General features: G+C 45.5%; 1 protein-coding gene across 3 annotated transcripts in view; it reads right to left on the bottom strand.

Annotated features, from left to right (window-relative positions):
• Window positions 1–7,557: 7,557 nt before the first annotated feature.
• Window positions 7,558–14,530, bottom strand: part of pard3ba (par-3 family cell polarity regulator beta a) — a 167,972-nt gene continuing 160,999 nt past the window's right edge. For all 3 annotated transcript variants that reach the window (XM_023966108.2, XM_023966113.2, XM_078931566.1), the window contains one exon: window positions 7,558–8,369. In XM_023966108.2, the coding sequence (XP_023821876.1) occupies window positions 8,078–8,369 (292 nt within the window). In that variant the 3' untranslated portion in view covers window positions 7,558–8,077. The remainder of the gene's footprint in view (window positions 8,370–14,530) is intronic.

Genomic DNA, 14,530 nt, shown 5'->3' with positions numbered 1-14,530 from the left:
CATAACAAGTGGAATGAGGAGGAGCTTGAAAAACCACCACATTCAGACGCATTTTGTAGATGTCAGGTCAAACCACGTCTGAGCCTGGACCAAAGAGAAGGACGGGACTGCTGGCCAGTGGTCCAAAGGGCCTGTAATTTGAGAATCAAGGCCCAAAGGTTTGGAGAAACAATCCACTGAAAGTCCAGCGTGAAATATCTGAAGTAATGGTATTGGGATGTCCAGCAGTGGTTTCTACTTTCTTCAATTCAAACCCACTGCAACAGTCTAGCAGAATGTTCTAGCAGGACGTGGCCCCTCTATTGAAGAATGGGCGATGGACATTTTATTTTGAAAAGACTTTATCTTGATTGATTTGATGGGATCTCTTTTTTGCAAAAACTGATTTCCTGAAGTTCGGTTTTGGGGCTGGAAACCCCAATTTTAGTAAAAAACAAACACATAAATACTTGAAAACAATTGGCCTGGATTCTATATTCTAGGAAAGTTTATTTTCTTCAAATGGAATTATGGAAAAGAACACACTTTTCCATGATGTTCTATATTGGAAAGCTTCTGAAAATATAGAAGATCTTTTGTAGCTGCTCCATTCCAAAGTATGTGCCCCTCTGCTTTGTAGTTAAATTAACTAGAAGAAGTTGCAAAATTACAATCAAGTCTTGATTTTCTTTTTATTCCCAGTCACAGCTGATGGCAGAAGCCCGACCTGAATATTGAGTTTGGCGCCCACATGCATCAGCCAAGAAAACGCGGCTAATTGAAAAATAATGATGCCTCATAACTTCACGTCTCAGCCGCCCTCGGGGAATCCCCCCAGAGACTCCCCCAGTCGCTCATGAAGACAATACATCACACTCCCAGAAACCAAGCAGTGTTCGATTCCTCCTGGGCCCGGCAGGCGCTCTGTCCGAGAGGGGGACACAACCTATTACTCCCATCTTTCCGCTGCCATTGAACGCAACCCAACACTCCTGACACATGCTCCCAAGCAAAACACCTGGCATCTGCTAGAGAAAGGTGCCAATTTCACAGCCCCTGCCATGCGGTCAGCTGAGCCCCGGCCACACAAGCGCCGCGAAGACGCGCATGCGCAGACGCGCATGCGCAGACGGGGGAGTCGCAGCTGAGAGCAGGTGGATGCATGTGACACAGCAGAGAAAGTATGCGTGAGAGTAAAAAAGATAATATGCGTGCAGATCAGCGTGCGCACGGTTAGGGCAGCATCACTTCTGGAAACATTTAGGACTTTACAGTCGCATGCAAGTGCAGGAAAGAGCGCATGGATAACATTTTATTGGGTACCAGGGTCTCTCCTGACATTGATGCATTTTGCAGTTGCGTGCTTCCATTCCTTTGCTGGAGTGTGTTAGACCGGTGCTGAAAGCGTGATGGATGGGGTGGGGGGGGGATTCAGCTGCTATTGGCCACATCATAAGCTGGTGGTGCGTGAAACCAATGTGAACTTTGTGGGTATGTATGGAGCCCCAACGGGGGTCACAAGGGGTTCAAACCCCAGGCTGGACAGTCATTGACTTTTTCACTCCACATTGACCCCCATCTGTAAACAAAAAACTAATTATATATATATATATCTATATATATAGATATATATATTGCGAAAGTAATCAATTTAACTGTTCCACGATATAAACAATGTTCACCTGTCTGCACATCGCTTCAGGGGTCGCTATAGCGCACCAATTCACACGGGTGATTAGTCAGACATCTTTTTTTTATGCTCGATACCCCTTCCTGACACAAGTTTTATCCGGGTTTGGGACCAGCACACTGAAGACCGACACAGGGAGACCCGGACTCAGGGGGGGGGGACTTGTGGCTACATAGTTAGGCAGTCGGATAAGGGGCCCGCCCAAGAACCCACACTGGATGAAGCTCCTTGCACACGCTGGGAATCAAACTCCAGTTTCCCAGGTGTCAGTCCTGTGCCTACCCAACTGAGCGACCCAGCAATACCACACAAGCAGTTTGGTCCCTATGTATTTCAAACTAAAACTAAGTTCATCCCGGGCTCGGAAACGTGCGTTCAAGCAACCATTTCCAATCAAAAGTCTACGTAAACATGCGTATGTGCGTGCTTCGCTCAAAACTCTCGCATGTACGTGTGACTAAGTATTAAGTCCGTTTGTGGACGCTACGTACAAAACCTGCAGCAATTGAACACGCGCTGTTTGTTTTCGGTTGTGACGCTTGGGTAGCGTCCTTTTGAAAAAGACAGAAGTTCTGTGTACTGTTTGAAAATCGATCACGGAGGAAAAATTAATAATTGCGGTTTGTTCCAGGCTATACTACACCAAGTCTTGTAGGGTTGTCCGAGTCCGTAGAGGGTCATAGAGAGGAGTGGAAGGGGGAGTGCAGGTGTGTCTTGATCGGCCTCGCAAAAGTGCCCGTAAGACGTCTCTAGGATGCCCACAGAAACCACACTCTGTCCAATTTTACTCGTCAGGCTGCACCCAAGTAGCGCATTCTTATCACGTACCGTGTTCGGGGATTGAACCTACTTCCCGTCACATGTACTACGATCTCAAAATTTTGAGCGGGTCACCTTCGTGCGCCCATACAGGTTTGACCATTTTGACGAGTGACTATCAAAGGTTAGTTCTCTAACGGTTTATCTCGGTGTTTTCCAACTGCTGCAGGTGTTCTTTGTTCTCAAAGCTTTCTTACAAGGTCCTCCAGAAAAGATGACGACAACACGGGAGCTAAAAATGCGGCGTGAGACCGGATGAGGATGGGGGACCCCGTCTGCCAGTCCTCGTCTTTTAGAGTCATTAGGGAGGAACGCTTTAAATAATGACCTAGAAGGGAAAAGGACAACTGAATTCACACCAGCCAGTTTACAGAAGACCAACCAAATGTTTGTACTTTTCGCCTCTTTTCTGTTCACGTCCACCACTGGCACAGAGAAAGGTAAAAAAAAAGGCCCTCAGCTGTTTCTGACCAAAATATTTTACAATATCTGGCATGTCGGGAAGTAAAATGACCAATCCAGAAAAAAGGGGGAGAAAAAAGGGTTTTCTCCGCGATGGGATGTATGAACCTTTCATTGTTGCCTCGACAATGTCATCAGCTCTGAAAGAGGCTGCTTTGCCAGGAGCGGCGGCCATGTTGCCATGGTGACAGCTGGTGTAAAAAGACAGGGGCTGGTGGCATGGTTGCGGTTGTGTGTGGGCGAAACAGCAATGCAAGCCAACACTGCTTTTTCGGGGGGTAAATATGGTGGAAATAAACAGCGCTGCTGCATCAACTTTGTTTAAAGAGGACAGAGACGTTAAGTGAAAATGGAGGCTTTTGAATGTGGCAAATAAAAAAAAAAAAAGGTGAGCAAGAGGATATGAAATTATTTCCAATATCAGCCCGAGTGTGGAAATTCAATTTCACAGCTCATGAACAATATCAAACAAACACGCCGGCTGAAAGAGCACCATCCAGGCTGAGCGACGCCGCGTCGAAAGCACGCACAGCCAAAGCGAGCGGGGCGGGTGAAGGGCAGGCTAATGGCTAACGGTAATCCACCATTCCAACAATCTCCATATTAGGGCTGACGCATTAACCAGCCGCCATTCCGATGCGCTGTCTCTGAGTTCTGAAGTGCAGGAAGGAGGCAGCTTTCTAATGAACTGTATAATTAAATAAGAGGCTCCGCTTGGCCCGCTGTGACTGAAGTCAAGCTGCCTCGACGGTGGGGTGAATTGAAACGAATGGCGGGCAGGTGAAGGACAGAGGGGCGGGGAGCTAATACGGCGCAATGCGCTTTTAATGAAGAGGAGGCCCAGGTCGACGCCTGCTCCTCCGCGCGCTCCTTCCGGCTTTTCCTGGAGCTGCAGGAGAGAGATAACTCCTCCAGCGCTCCACTCTGCCCTCCCCAGGAGCACCGCTTTTGATTGACACATGCTAACAAGCCAAGGTGTTGAACAGGGGGGCGCTGGCTGAATGGGTAATGCTGCGAGAACTGAACCGGGGGATTCGCCACAGTCGGCTGGGAAATCTTCGGCGCTCATCCCTTTTAGTTTAGTTTCTTTAAAAATCGGAGAATACCAAGCCCCCGACAAATGAGGGGTGGTTGTGCAGAAAGCCACTACAGGGGGTCGTCACCCAGATCTAGGGTCATGTAATGGGAAGCCTGGCTGCATTCTCACTTATTTTTGCAACAAAACGAATAATGAAAACATGTTTCTAACATTTTCAGATGAGGGAGGACATCATTGAAGAAAATTAGGCATTTCTTTATTCCAATAGTTGTAAATCAGGAGCAGACGAAGAAATAAAAATAATCCTATTTTGGTCATAGAAAAAACACTGGGCTGTAAGCTAGCAGGAGATGAATGATGGGAAATGCAGGTGGGCTTACTGTGGGCCAACAGTCCCGGTCCCCAACTATGTTCTGGGAAACGACACTGGTTTTTAGATTTTGGCTAAAAAAAACAGCCTTATCATAGTCAGAAAGACCACCGGCAACGCTTTGAAAACCCATCCCAAGATGCTCAGGATAAGAGCTGGAACCAACGACTTCAAGGATGCCGCCGCAGACGGCGCGGACAGCCAACTGCCAGCTTTTGGTTAATGGATGTAAAGCGTAATTAATGCTCGGATATTAAGTGTTTATTGCCTCTGGCAGCAAACTGACCACAAGCACTTGAAGGAGGCCGTTTAACTGCCTGCTTGTTCTTTTAAGTACAGTAAGACGCAGGGCAGACGGCTAAAGTGCTCCGAGTTGTGTTGCTGCAAATGAAACGAAGGCTTTTCCGCTCCACAGGAGGTATTGACCGACTGACTGACCGACCGACTGACTGCTGTCAGAGTGTAGAAGCTTTGAGTCGATGACTGTGGATGCATTAAAATACTCACCTGTCGTACCGAAAACCTTAAAGTCTGGAAAAAATATTTAAATTGTGTCCCAATGCCCTCCCTAACCTCTAAAAAACTATATTGCTCTAGATTCTAGCATAATTTGGAAAAACGTTCTCTACTTTTTAAGGATGCATTCTGGTCTATAGTCACTGATCTAATGAGCATCAGTGCCTAGAAGTCTCTAGGCACTGGATTTCAGAATTGTAGATTCAGACGCTGTGAAAAAACGGCAAATGCCCCGTTTAGTTACTGTTCTTACCTTAGCAAAAGCAAGTTGAAGGTACTGGAGTTAGGTATGTGACAAAAAGCTTGCTTTTCTGTAATACGTAATACGTAAACTGGCGAAAGAAAAAAAAGGTTAATCCTAGAGCAATATTACCCGCGCAAAACTATTTAGATGAATGTCAATACGTCGCGTGTGGAGGAGTCTGTGCCTTCACCAGGGAAGTCTCACATGTCTCAGGAACAGGTGGACCAGTTTCTAGAATCATTTGATTATGTTATTCAAAAAAGACTGAAAAATGAGGAATTTTAGAACAAAAAATTCCTAATTTTTCCGTCGTTTTTGAGCATGTTTTTATGAACTTCCACTGTTTTCTTTATCATTTTGTTACACATACCACAGTTGAAAATAAAAGAAAATCCCTAAATTATCGTGATGCTGTCTGTAACTTTTTATAGCTAAAGGGTTCTAGGGTTAAAATGTTTTTAATTAAATTTTCCAGTTAAGATCAAGATTTTTTTTTTAAACTGTATCTAGAATTAAGTGTTATGATGACCGTAGACATATATAATCTTTGAAGCTCACCCATTAGAATCTGAATGACAGAAATAAAGTCTAAGGTTGGACACATCCTTAGACCAGCGTTTGCTCCGCCCACCTCAACAGCCCTAAAGCATAAATCCAGTCAACACATTACTCAACAGATAAACAAATTATCCCAATGACAGTTAAAAAGCAAAAAAAAAAACAAACAAAAACAATTAAACATTTTAGAAATCAAAACAAATACCAAAGCGCATTTAAAAAAAAAACATTTCAGTAAACAAAAGTAATTTCCAGAAATTAAAATGTCTAAAAAAGGAAAAGAGGGAACGCAGAAGGATGTAGAGTTGCAGTGGGCGTGGCCAGAAGCTTAAAGAAATATCTGGCTTCACTTACTTTTAAGAGCTTCAATCTAGAACCAAAAAGCGCAGAACGACATAAAACTGTACAGCAACTAAAAGCTTTTGTGATAACCCCCCTAGTGGCTAATTGGTGAACTGCCCCTGGCTCCCCTTTTGTTTTCATACAAGCTTCAACGCGGAAGTCCAATGGGGTAACGCACTTCCCATAACAGCTGCGCGTGGCAGCATCCCAAAAACTACCGTCCTCAGTGAGACACTTAGTTTCTGTTGACGCAGCAGCTGCTGTGCTCTGAAAGCTGCTGAGCCATCTCTTTTTTTTCCAGTTTTGGATAAATGTTAAATGGAAAATCGTCAACGGGCAATTTCTTTCTGCTGCTATAGGTGACATTTACATTAATTCCTCAAAACACGTTTGCAGTTGGTTACTTCATGGGGCAATTTTCTTGAGCGTAAAAGCTAATGAAAGCTAATTTTACAGTTGAGATGTTTTTCTCTGACATTCAACATCCATCTTCTAGATAAAAAACCAGGACGTGTCAAGATAAATATGGTTTTGTTTTTTGTGGGGCATAAATAGAAAATGATTAGAGAGAAAAACAGCTTTTTTCAAAATAAAAAAAGGTAATGACAGAGTTCCTTTCAAAATAAAAGACACCCCGTGTGACACACGATCATCTCAGCAGTTTTTTTTTTTTTAAACGTGGCACATTTCAGCGAGAAATGTGTAAATCTGAATTAAATTAAATGGTACTTTGCAAACCATCAGGTGGACTTTAAAATCCTTTCCGCATAATCCAGGTGCGCCTTAATTGACCTACAGATTTTCTACGTCACATGGAGCTCAAAAATCTGGTTTTGTTCTACTTGCGATACATACTGTCCTTTCTATAGATTTCTATAAAAATTTTAAATTAATATTTACTTTTTTCCGCTACATTGTTAAAATTTAAAAACCTTTTTTTTTCCTTAGTAAAAGAGCCACAGGTTGCAGACCCCCTGATCTAATAATAATGGAACAGATTTGAGTTAGGAAAAACTCCGAAATGCAATTTTAGGCGTAATTATTATTATTATTTGATATATCATGAGAAAAAAGCCACAAGAAGATGTTAAAAGCAGGATTTTCATTGGAGGAAAAAATCTGAGCTGAGATGGTTTTCTTTTTTGGGAGCCATTTATTTTTGTTTTGAAAAACTTCTTCCTGCTGTGTGTTTGTCCTGCTCTCGTCTATTCTTGTCGTATTGTTTGTGGATGGAAACGAGGAACAATAAGAATTTGTGGATTTTAAAAAAAATAAAATAAAAGCAACTAATTAGCATTTATCCGTCCATGTCGGTCGGTTTGAAGGCTCTATTTGGGCTTCTGATGCTAATTAAACCTTAACAGATAAGTTAAAAGCCCTTCCACACGCACAATTATTCCCATATCAAGTCCACCAATCGCTGCCATCTTTACTCCTGAGAGCAAATTTGGTGCTAATCATTTTCTAGTGCTTTTAATTGTTCAAGATGGCTGGCAGAAAAGTGTTCGACCGGAAGGAGACAGAACCAGAACAAGACGGGCTTTTTCCAAATGTTTATTGCAAAGTATTAGTAGAAAAAACAAAAACAAATAAAAAAAAAAGACAAATCATTCAGTGTTTTTAAATCAAACGTGGCTGACCCGTTTTCCATGCTTCTAGTTTGCATTGAGGGACAATATAAAGCAGATCTATGGAGATTCATGACAATAAAGGAGGAGGAGGAGAAAAAGCTGCAGCAGGATGGATGGAAAGGTCAGGCCACAAACATCAAAGGCTTTTCTTCTTCTGTTTGATTGGCTCGTGCAAAATGCAAGTCAGCTCTACATTTAATGCTAAAGTTACCTTCATTTTTACACATTTGGCACAAAGTGTTATTGTATATAGTTCTGTGCAACATTGACCCCTAAATATCATCGTTTTTTATTTCATTTTTTTATATTCTAAAACCTTGTCATAGTAAATCTAGTAAATTCACCCAAAAACAGATGGATCTTTATCAAAAGTAAAGCTCGTTTCCTCAGATTCATAAATATACACACACCTGATGTCTGGGGCATTTCACACCGGGGCTATCATGGCGTTCTTTCGCCTGGGGTCGGGCTGTCGGTCGTCCTTGTAGCCGTCCGGACTGGCCTGCCGGTAGCCGTCCGCTCTTCCCCGGGCGGCTTCGCTGTAGTAGTGGCCGCCCCGACCCCCGGTGGGGGACGGCGGGACGTCCTGCCTCAGCTGTGCATGCTGCTGCTGCTGCGTGGAGGGGTAGTAGCGCTGCTGGCCCTGAACCTGCTGGGCGGAGTACGGGCTCGGCTCCCGGGCGACAGGCCTGGAGGTGGGGTAGTCATATGGATCCCTCCTGGAGAACACACAACAAACTTTAATGAAGAACGAACACACTTTTTGTTGTTGTTGTCGTTCTTCAGTTCTGGACTGGTTCAGACTGGTTTAGAGTGCATGAGACCGGGCCCTCCCCCCTAACAGTAAGCCCCCTTCTGTTATTCGGTTTACGCGGCGAGGCTGTGGCCTTGGCAGGATCAAGCCGGGGGGGGAACGTGGATGGAGGGATGCCAGGAGATAACAGCAAATGCCTCGGTAAGCATATATGAAGCTGTGTGTTCACTCTGTGTGTGAAGGAATGTGTGTGTGTGTGTGTCCCAGGGGTGGCCAGTAACGAGGCGGCCAGCTGGAAGTCTCCGGTTCCCTCCCACTCGCTGTGGGTGATTAGGGGCTAAAACCCTCGGAGTAAGGCGACACGCCGGCTTCGGAGCAACGAGGAGGCGGAGGAAGGAGGAGACGAAGGGGAAAGCTGTGCTCACCTTACAAATGTTTTCCATCTTATGAGCTGTTTCCACAGATAAACACGCGGCGGTGAGGTAAAAGTCTGCGACGAGCTAAAACAGATACGACCCTTAAATATCCATTTTTCTGCCCTTAAAGGACACTTTTGCATGTTTAGTTATGGACGAATTCTCATGTTACAGTCCAACTTTAAGAACTTTTTATTTGTCAAAAAATTAAACAGAATTTCCTTATTTTGGCTTTTTAGTTTTAGACTAAACATTACCCAGAAACCCCTTTGTTCTGTGTTGGGGCACACTGTTTGTTAATGTGATGCGCATTAACAGTTCACCCTGGACTGTTGCTACCTGATGCAAACGCGTACAGTTGGAAGAAAGTCTCCAGCTGTGTGTGAATTCCCACCCTAACCACTATATAGCGCGTTTGCCACTTTGTAGGTCCGGCCAAATTACAATTCCAGAATCCAGTGCCCTCGAAATTTCCCAGAAGTCTCTGCGAAAAACCAGTGTGCATCGATGCTCCCTAGATCGGCGAATATAGACCACAATGCATTGCATCGGAATAATGTATTTAAATGTATTTTTTTAATAAACCATCAACGTTTTTATCTTCAGAAGACAGTAATCGTCTCAAAACCCTCATTTCAATTAGATTTTAACGTCGTGAAATCAATGACGTCATATCCGATGTTTAAAAAAAAAATAAAAAAATAGTGAGTAAGGTGAGTATGTGAATTGCTTTTAAAGTTCAGGGCACGATATAGTGCCGCACTATAGTTTTTTGTAGTTAGGGGTTAGGGTGGGACTTCAGGCACAGCTTCCGTGTCATTGGCTACATCCACATCGCCCTTGGCAACGCGCGTACATGGGCCTCCGTGTTCAGAACTCTCGCAGTCACGCGCCGCTACACAAAATGTTACGACAATTTCCGTCTTCTACGAGCAACACGCACGTCCGTTGAACGCACGCTGAAAGTGACACCAGTTGAACTTTGACGGAACAGGAACACAGATTTGGCCGTTTCTTTTTCCAAACACAGACGTAGCAAAGTCTTTCATTCATCGGAATAGAGCTGCGAAGAAAACGTTAGGAGCAAGATTCACGGCATTTCCACATTTCACACCAACTGCAGGTGGTGGACGTTGTAGTAAACCGCAGAAACGGAAAAAAAAAGAAGAAGAAGAAGCCCCTCCCTGGTTGTCCACTGTGAACACCAGCTCAATGCGTCTTCAAGAACACGGGTTTAGCGTGTTCCTGTACACGCCGGACTTAAATGTTTGGACTGCTCCTATCAGTCTTTTCTGAAAACTTTCCCTGGATGGTGTCAAAACGCGGTTTATGTTGCCTTAATGATGGTTTTACATTTTTAGGGAGTCATTTAGTGTCAACAAATGAGGTTTTTTTCCAGCTAAAAAAGAAGTTTTGTCAGCTCTAATCCGCCGTGCAGCTGCATCCTCCTCTGACGGTTTCACGTTGCAGGGCTGGTAGCCGGTTAGAGGATCACTGCGGTAATCGAGCCGAGTGATGAAAGAAGCCTGAGGGGGAGTTGAGCGGCGTGAATCTGAAGCTACACGCTGGAAAAGTGACGTTTTGAAATGACAGAGACCTGATGGGGGTTTGGAAACTCCGGAAGGAATTTCCTTCAGCGCTTTTGACGAATCAGAAACATTTAGGTTCTTTATCTGCGTTCCAGGCACTAATGTCAATTAGCCTAAACCAGAATTTGTTGGGTAAATCTAGCAGCTGATTGGTCAAAAACCACAGTCTCCCAGTTTAAGGGCCTTCAACCCCCCCTTGGTGCAAATTTCAGTCAAACTGAAGACGTCTCATACTAAATATGAACTGGAAATGTGAAAATTTCTGCTTCAAAGAGATTTCCACGTCAGTTTTTTACTGTTTTAGAAATTACTTTAATGCACATTTTGCCCCCCCTCCTACAAAAAAAAATCAAATTTTTTCTCTCATTAATTGGCCGATAATGACCAACGGCAAAAACCATGTATTTTGGCCACTTCATGAATTCATCACCTAAATATACAACATTCACCAGAATGGATTTTAAAACTGGGTTTGACACGTATTGATGCTAAAATAGCAGCAAGATCTGCTAAAAATGTTTATTTTCATCTAAAAAAAACAGGCATAAAGCACAAACATTTCCTGCTGTTGAAATAATTCTCCGCTGCTTTTACAGGTTTATTACGCAATTGTGTTCTTTTTTTTTTTTTTTTTTTTAACTTGTCCTGTCAAACAGCTGGGCAGACAGATGAGAGCTGAGGGCCTCTTGTGTTGGACATATTTTAGTTTAACAAGAGGGGTTATTAATCTTCAGACAAACCAAAGGTATGTCTGAATAAACCCCTTTTGTAATTGAGGCCAAACTTTATTCATTTCAATCATGTTTGAAAATCTTTGGTGTTGGACCGGACGGAAAAGGAAAGGAGGGAAGAAGAGAGAGGGACGTTAGAGAGAGGGGGGGTAGGGGGTGATAATAGGAGGGGAAGGGGGGTAAAACCATGAAGCAGCATAAAGCAACAAGTTTACTGGTTGTTAATCATTATGGTAAGGTTCAAATGTAGTACAAAAAGGGCGGGGCCTGTCCACACACACACTCAAATGTTATAAACACACCTGCTAGCTGCAAAAATGTCCACCTGTCAACATGTACACAAAACAGATAGTGTTCACACGCATACTTATGCCTTAAAACCAACTAGTGTGAAATCTTTCATTCATTCAATCATGCAAACTGTTAGTGCAAAGGTGAGCTAACACCAGTGCTCAGGCGAGTGTTTATGTTCTTCTAAAATGGATGGTGGAACGTGAAAAGAAGGGGGAGAGCGCCCAGCCATCCCCACCCCAAGACCCCCACCGCAGCAGCAGCGGCAGCCGGAATCCCCCTAACGCCACACGGGAACCAGCAGGGAACAACCGCCGCCCAGGCGACCAAGCCCGCCACCCAGGCCAGGGCCAGCAGGACCGCCGCAAGGCCCCCAGAGCCAGAGGCCAGGGAGGCACGGAGGGAAAGAGAGCGCCCCAGCCCAACCAGGAGAGCAGCCCCCCCGCCGCGCCGGGAGAACCCAACACAGGGCCCCACCGGAGAAGGACGCCCACAGCCCCAAACGAGCACCCCACCACCACCCAGGAGTTCCGGGCATCCCCCCGCCCCAACCCCAGGTTCGAGCCAGGACCCCCCAAGGGAGACCCGCCCCGCACTCCAGGCAGCCACCCGCCCGGCCCACGGTTGGTCCAGGGAGGAGCGAGGCAGGGGGCCCGCCGCCCCCGCCCAGGAGGGGGGAACCCCGGGGAAAAAAAGAGGGCCCACAAGGGGTGTTGTAAATATGGCCCGACCAGGCTCGGCCACAGTTGGAAATTTGGCGGGGCCCAGCACCCAGGAGCAAGGACCAGAACCCACCCCCCAGGGACCAGACACGCCCGGCTCAGATGTAATGTGAACCCCCCCACCGCGCCGTCGGCAGACCTGCCGTCGGTTCAAAGACGACAATCATGGGGTTTTTAACAAGTTCTTGTGGAATTTTTCTGATAGAGTTTGTGGGCGGGGCCTCAAGCTCCCTGCTATGCTCCATTCTGATGCATACGCTGTCAGACAAATGGATCCATGAGCGTCTTTCTTTTCCTCGTCTGAGCTGGAATCTGGATCTGAACTGTACGGCTGGACATCTCCGCCATTAGTCAGCATTTTTGTTGCACCGCTAATGTTAGGTGGGGGGGGGGGGGGGGGGGGGGATGGGCTGTAAGCTAGCGGGAGAGCATGTAAATAAATGGGTGACGGGAAGTGGGGCTGCCAGCAACTCAAACTTTTTGTTTTTAAATCTCTGATGAACTCCTGCCGCTCTGCAGAAACTATGTCCTAAAAAAGACGGCTTATTGATTTTAGCTAAAAATGGCATCATCAGAATTAAAGGATGCTCAGAGTGGGACGTTAAGGATTTTGAACGGTCTGGTGCTCATTTCAGTTGTAAATGAACATTTCCAGCTGGTTCGCTCCTGAAATCAAAGCAAAGGGAATGATTTGGTTGGAGTGCAGACTGTTTTCCATGCTAGGATTGTCTCAGAGGAATCTGCATAAAAAACAAGCCGCGCCGACAGAATCTGCAGCAGTGAGGAGCTCCGGACGCCTCCTTCCCACAGTAGTTGTTCCACAGAAGCCTGCAGTGTAACCAGATCCCCGCCCCTCCTCGCCGCTCCCTGGGGTCGGCCTCAGCACCTGTTGACCGGCCAATTAGAATGACTCATTGGCTGCAGACATCTTTGTTTGTGAGTTTGTGTTCGACTTCCCCAGAGGATTTTTCCATGTGCGCGTTCGTGTGAAGGCGAGCGCGGTGGTCCGGACAGCAGGGAAGAGGGAAACTTTAGATAAGGAGAAAAACATCTGAGATGAAAAAGTGTGAGATGCCTACGGGAGGAAAAAAACCCCCCAAAAAACTCCTCCCTGGAAATGTGTGAGGAGCTGAAGCAAAGACAGAAGAGAGAAGGTCAACCACCTCATTAATCCAGCTTAAAGGGTGAAGGCCACCAGCGGAGGGAAAGAAAGGGATGAGGTGATGCACAGAGCACCTGGGTCCTCACTCTGACTCACAGCCACACACCCGCTCTTTCATCCTCCTTCCATTTGCACCTCCTCTTCCTCCTGCATTTTCATCTCCTCTCTGCTCCACTCGTCTCCTCATCTCTGCTCCTCATATTTTAGCCTGCGTCTTTTGCATCTTCTCCTGCGTGATCGTGAGCGGTGAAGCCGAGTGACCAATCTCCACATGATGAGTTCAACGCGACTGTAAAGGTTCAAACGTGAAACCTGCAGACTTCAACACGTTGAAGGAAAAAAAAAACCCTTTTTTGTCCTTTTCTCCAAGTCACGGCGCCCTCTGAATCCTTGCAGTTTTGTTAGAGCAGAAGAAATCCAACGGGTTAAGGTCTTAACATGTTTTTCGTGTTAAGAGAACATCAAAGAAGTAAAAAAAATAAATAAAAAGCTACTCAAAGCTCCAAATCAGGAAATCCAGTCCATCAGACGGTAGAATTAGGGGTCAGTTTATGCAGTGGGAGATGGGCGACCTGAAGCCTTGTGGGTTTTTGGGTTGTCCGGTCCGTGGAGGGCCGTAGGGAGGAGCGGCCCCATTAAGGGGAGCACAGGTGTGACTTAACCTTCTTTCTTGAGGCTCCTCCATAGGGACATCATAAAAATGGAACGTACCATTGTCATGTGTCCGGTAATCGATATTTCTGTAAGGCCGATGGAGGTCACGTAAACTTCTGCTGTCTGAGAGTTTAGTCCAAAAGATCTGAAGTGGTAAGCATGAGCCAACGTCTTCCATGATTTCAACCCCCTTAAGTCAAACTTTAGCTCCAGTGTTGACCTTCTCTGATCTATCCTGACCCTCACACCCATGACTGAGCGCACGTGAACGCTGCTGGCGTGAGTCCGTGGAACGCCACACACAAGCTACACACAGTCTAACGCTCACGTCGCCCTCGGCAACGCGCGGAAAGTCACCTCTGCCAACGGAAAGTCGCGTTTTGCGGCGTTCAAAACTCTCGGGCTCTACGTGCGTGAGGATTGAACGCACGTTTAAAGTTAAACCAGGTCCCCCCGCCCCTTTTTTTATTAAAAATTTTTAATACGATATCTGTTTTTTTTTTGGGTTCAGATTATTAGGTTTGGGGATTTACAAAAAAGTCAAAACATTTATAAAAATTT

The sequence above is a fragment of the Oryzias latipes genome, chromosome 2 (assembly GCF_053564925.1).
Source record: "Oryzias latipes strain Hd-rR chromosome 2, Olatipes_Hd-rR_3.1".
Classification (NCBI taxonomy): domain Eukaryota; kingdom Metazoa; phylum Chordata; class Actinopteri; order Beloniformes; family Adrianichthyidae; genus Oryzias; species Oryzias latipes.
The sequence above is the reverse complement of the archived record's forward strand: the minus strand, read 5'-3'. Positions and strand labels throughout refer to the sequence as shown.